Source organism: Neolamprologus multifasciatus, chromosome 14, assembly GCF_963576455.1.
Source record: "Neolamprologus multifasciatus chromosome 14, fNeoMul1.2, whole genome shotgun sequence".
NCBI classification, from domain to species: Eukaryota; Metazoa; Chordata; class Actinopteri; order Cichliformes; family Cichlidae; genus Neolamprologus; species Neolamprologus multifasciatus.
In genome coordinates, this window is record NC_140452.1 from 7,565,595 (window position 1) to 7,571,594 (window position 6,000).

Genomic DNA, 6,000 nt, shown 5'->3' on the forward strand with positions numbered 1-6,000 from the left:
TTAAAAATCAATCAGGACAAATACAAAAAGTCAACAGTAGCTGATCAGCAGCACTCATGTTTTAATCTGTATTCACATAGGTACGTGCTATGATTCAGATCCTAAAATATTTTGGCTGGACTTGGGCAGGTCTGCTCATCACTGACGATGATTATGGACTTCATGCAGCCAGATCCTTACAATCCGAGCTCAGTTTGTCTGGAGAAGGTTGCCTTTCCTACATTGAAGTTTTACCCTGGGACAAAGACACTGATGAACTCAGGAGGATTGTGGATGTGATGAAAAAATCAACAGCTCGTGTGGTCATTGCCTTTGTACATTTGAGTCACATGATAAACCTTATAGAAGAGGTGCAGTTTTAAAAGAATCTGCATCTCTACTCTGTGTAAAAGATGTATTATATTTTTATTTGAATTAATACAGAACACAAATGGTATAGAATAAGTTTTAACATCAGGAAATACTTCAGTCACATGTTAATGTCACCAAAGTATTTGTGAAATGATCACTTTTTACATTTGGTAAAATATAATGCACAGGTAGCCAAGCAGAATGTAACAGGTCTACAGTGGTTGGCCAGTGAAGGCTGGACAGCAACAGGTGGTGTGCTCCAAACACCTAAGTTCATGCCATACCTGGGTGGTACACTGGGTATTGCTATTCGACGAGGAGAAATACCAGGGCTCAGGGAATTCCTATTAAAAATACGTCCTGACCTACATCACAATAATAACTATGGAAACAGCATGGTGAGAGTTTAAAAATTTACTGTGGTAGTTGCAATAATACTTTGTTGTCAATGTTAAAACAAAGCACAAAATAAAAATTTGCTAATAACATATTTCAGGTGAATCAGTTCTGGGAATTCACATTTCAGTGCAGATTTGCTCCAGCTCCAGCAGGCTGGATGGAAGGTGGAGGTGCATTATGCACTGGACAGGAAGATCTAGAAAATGTGAATACGAAGTTCTTGGACGTTTCCAACCTCCGGCCTGAGTACAATGTGTATAAAGCTGTTTATGCTCTGGCATATGCCCTTGATGACATGCTGCAGTGCAAGCCAAGAAGAGGGCCTTTCAGTGGACACAGCTGTGGCACTTTACAATCACTGGAGCCATGGCAGGTGTGATATTAGTTTATACTCCATCTATGAGTAAATCATTTGTTCTATAATTACTTTCAGAACAAGATGCACCCTGTAGGATAAAAAAAATGCAATGAGATTAAGTATAAAAACACTGAAGTGAACTAAATGGATGTTTCATATTGAGTGAAAGTAGTATTTATGTTATTTATAATAGAGCACATTAACTTATATGCATATATATGGCGATTAGAGACGTCCCGTGTTTAATTTAAAATTGGATTTTAATGCATTTATATGTACAGGTATAACAAGTGCTAGATTTAATTTGCCTGTACTTTGAAATCTATTTCTTATATATTACTTTTATAATTTATTAATTTATAATTTTTAACAGCTTCTTTATTACTTGGAAAGGGTAAATTTCTCCACGCCCTTTGGTGATCAAGTGTCATTTGATGAAAATGGTGATGTGGTGCCAATTTATGATGTGATGAACTAGTTGTGGCTCCCTGATGGAAGCACTAAAGTTCAGAATGTGGGTGAGGTTAAGAGGTCAGCTTTCAAAGATGAAGAAATCATACTTGATGAAGACAAAATCTTCTGGAACTTTGAATCCAAAAAGGTCATACATGGCTTTTCAGACTTTACCTTTTGTCACATGTACAGTGAATTTCATTCTAGTAGGTAATATTTAAGTTTGTCCAACAGCCAGTTCGATCAGTATGCAGTGAGAGCTGTCCACCTGGTACCCACATGGTAAGAAAGAAGGGGGAACCTAAATGTTGTTTTGACTGCATCCCTTGTTCTGAGGGAAAAGTCACTAATAAGAGCAGTAAGTTTTTATCTTTCAACATGCCATATTTCATTTTATTCATATTAACTATAATATGCATTTTACCATCCTCCCCTTTCTTCATCGTTTTCCTATTTATCAGACTCCTTGGAGTGCACCAGTTGTCCAGAGGATTTTTGGTCAAACCTCCAGAGTGACCAATGTGTGCCAAAGAAGACAGAGTTCCTCTCCTACCATGAGCCTCTGGGTATTTGTTTGACAGCAGCCTCACTACTGGGCACATTTATATGTACTGTTGTTCTAGGGATCTTTATCTACCATCGCAGAACACCTATAGTACGTGCCAACAATTCAGAACTTAGTTTCCAGGTATTACTGTCACTCAAGTTATGTTTCCTTTGTTCACTGCTGTTTATTGGACGACCCAGGATGTGGACATGCCAACTCAGACATGCAGCATTTGGGATCAGCTTTGTACTGTGTGTCTCATGCATCCTGGTAAAAACCATGGTTGTTCTGGCTGTGTTCAAAGTCTCCAAGCCAGGAGGGGGAACCAGTCTGAAGTGGTTTGGTGCTATGCAGCAGAGAGGAACAGTTCTGTGCCTTACATCTGTTCAAGCAGCCATTTGTACTGCTTGGCTTGTTTCTTCCTCTCCAACTCCACATAAAAACACCCAATACCAAAATGATAAGATTGTTTATGAGTGTACAGTTGGGTCCACTGTTGGTTTTGCAGTGTTATTGGGTTATATTGGCATGTTGGCTGTCCTCAGTTTTCTAATTGCATTCCTGGTGAGGAATCTTCCTGATAGTTTTAATGAGGCCAAGCTCATCACATTCAGCATGCTGATCTTCTGTGCTGTGTGGGTGGCCTTTGTTCCTGTCTATATCAGCTCACCGGGAAATTATGCAGATGCAGTGGAGGTATTTGCCATCCTGGCCTCAAGTTTTGGACTCTTGATCACACTGTTTGGACCCAAATGTTACATAATCCTGATGAGACCGGAGATCAACACAAAAAAGGCCGTAATGGGTCGTGGTGCTGAATCGTAAAAATTTTTCCACATAAATTAAAATGCATGCATGAATATAAATACATATAAATTAATAAATCATGAATATATAAATGATTATATTCATGCAAGACTCATATTGCTTATACTTGTATATCTTGTCTTTCTAAATGTGATGTATATTGACCAGGGTTTATAATACTCTTATATGAATTTGAAAGTATCAACAACAGAAATAGTTGATACAAAGAAGCTTTATTCCATTTTTCAAATAAATGAATTTCATGCAAGGTTGTTTGAATTTTAAACTTTATGACCGGTTCAAAAACTCCAGGTCACCTTCAGTGATCTGCAGTGAGTATATGTTTTTAGTGACTTTTAAATACAAGGATTTTTTATTTTTGAGCGCTAATTTTGGATTACAAGCAATTGAGACATTTGGCTTTCACTATTATGCATTTAAACATATCATAGCAGCTATTTTCTTTCTTGCTTTCTTGCTTGACCTGTTTGAATCTCACCTGATTTGAATTGCGCATTCTGATTTATGGTACTGTGAAGATAGAGGAGGGGTTTTTTCACCAGGTGACAGGATGTTTAGAGGTTTCTCCCAACAGTTATTTGGAAGAGCCTCAGTGCAGAATTTAGTGGCGTTTGAAGCTAAAGCATGATTAAAGCAAATGATTTAAACAAGGTAGACAGAGAACAAAATAAAATCAATAAATAAAATAAAATATGTAAAAATAAATAGAAAATTAAGTAGATAATAATAGTGTGCACTCAGCAAGTATAGCCAGCTTGTGTATACACACATACTGATATATACACTCACTCATGGAAATACGGCCTTATATTACTAAAAAAAAAAACACACATACAAAAAAACCCCAAACAAACAAGGAAACAGACAGTGCTAAAAGAACACACAGTGAGACAATAAGTTTTAAGTTGGTTTCCCCAGGGCTTCAGGCTAGAGTTTAGTCCGAAGATTCCAAGTCAGTGAGAGAGGGATCCGATAAAATGGCTGTAGCAATGAGCTGTGTCTTCCTCTGTTGCAATTAAACTAACATCTCCATCTCCTGTCCTACCATTGAACAGTCCAGCACATGCAAGCTCCTCAGGCTATCTTCAAAAACCACAACAGCACATCTCCCATACAAATTAAATGGGTACAGTCATATCTGTTCATTGTCGGTCATCTCTCGATATTCCAAAAAAAGAAAAAATTTCCCCACTTTTTTCCCCATCTTTTTAAAGGAAGCATGTTTACCCTTAATCAAAAAAGTAAGTTTCTCTAAAGCTTGGGATTTGGACAAAGTCAACAGCCAAGTTCTCAAATGTAATGGATGTCTAGTAATGGATCTCCAAGATTTGGCTATATGTATTTTGCTTGTAACAAGCAGTAGATTGCATTTCAGTGGGGAAGATCCCTAGAATACATAGTTTAGGACACGGATTCAGCTTAACACTTGTAATATGCACAATTACATCTAAGACTTCTTTCCAAAACCTTTGGATTTCAGAAGATTCCCACAGGCAATGCATCAGTGTGCCTTTGTCCCCACAATTAACACATATGTCTGGAATGTTAGGATCAAATTTGTTTAACAGTGTTGGAGTTACATATGTTCTCTATAAACACCCACTTTAAACTAATCCAATATAAATGGCTAAAGATTGTGTTTGGGCTTTCAAGCAGGCTTGCTGCCATTCCTCTATGGTATACTACATTTTAAGCCTTGACACCATGAGAATGTTTGAGAGCCATGTCTAACGTTACTATAAAAGCACGATATTACGCCCTTCCTTTGGTGGTGGTTTATTTCAATGTCCTCTAATGAGTTTAGAGTAGACAGTGTTAGAGAATTTTGATTTTTTGAAATAAAGCTTCTGATTTGAAGAAATTTAAAAAAATGTTTAGGAGGAATGCCAAATTTCTGTGTCAAGTCATTGAAGCACATCAAATCTTTATATTTTGCTGAATACAGGTAAGAACTGAGCAGTAAGGAGGTAGTGCTTGTCCTTTCTAAATTTACCCAAGATAACTTTGTCAGACAGCACGGTGGCACGGTGGTTAGCACTGTTGCCTGAAAAGGATAAGCGGTAGCGAATGGATGGATGGATAACTTTGTCACTAAAAACCAGCATGAGGCTGTAGAGAGATGGGCAGCCCAATAGTACCATTTGAGGTCTGGTATACCTAGGCCCCCTCTATCATACAGAAGATATAGTAACGACAGGCATAATCTGGCTTGTCTGTTATTCCAGATATATTCCAGATTTATTGAAGATTGTTTTTATCTTTGTGAAGAAGTCATCTGGTGGGCTGAGAGGAATGGCTTGGAAAAGATCAAGAAATGTGGGAAAACACTCATCTTTAGTATGTTTACGCATCCAAACAGAGAGATTTGACCATAGACCATCTATTGATTGATTGTTCAACAGAGCTAATTGCTTGAGTGTAGTTTGCATATACCAATTCATCTATTTTTGGAGTCATTTTTATACCTAGATAGGTAAGGCTGTCTTTGGCAACTTGAAAAATTGTTTAAATGGATGGTTTAATTCTTTCAGAATGTGTAAAGAAGAGAATGGCCAATTTGGATTAATTAATTTTATAAACGGAGATGCTGCTGAATGAGTTAATTGTTTTGAGTAGCTGGAGAACTGAACTCTTCAATTTGGACAGGATTAAAACAATGTCATCTGCAAATAATCCAATTTTTGAGCCATGTCTGGATGTTCTGAATTTGTTTAAATTACAAAGGCAATCCCAAAAGCAAGGCCTCCTATTATTTTAGATTATTTTAATACAAACAACCCTTTATTTTCCATAATATTTACATCATTTTAAAGTTTGAAGACTTATTTTTCTACATAATCGCCATTTTGGTCGATGCATTTTTGTAGACCCTATGGCAGTTTTACAATGCCTATGTCATACCCGCTCGCCGCCGCAGAATTGGCTTCCAGACAAATGTTCTTTCAACTTTGGGAACAGGTCGTAGTCACTGGGTGCAAAGTCAGGACTGTAGGGTGGGTGGGTGATGAAGTTCCAACCAGAGTTTTGCAAGACAGCGACAGTTTGACGAGCGACGTGCTGATGC

At 37.6% G+C, this 6,000-nt stretch overlaps 1 protein-coding gene across 1 annotated transcript; it reads left to right on the forward strand.

Moving 5' to 3' along the window:
* Positions 1 to 1,973: 1,973 nt before the first annotated feature.
* LOC146503452 (vomeronasal type-2 receptor 26-like) lies at positions 1,974 to 4,184 on the forward strand (the record flags this gene model as incomplete). The annotated part of the gene is made up of 1 exon (XM_085131203.1): positions 1,974 to 4,184. A coding segment is annotated over one exon (960 nt), but the record flags the coding sequence as incomplete, so codon positions are not given.
* Positions 4,185 to 6,000: the final 1,816 nt, after the last annotated feature.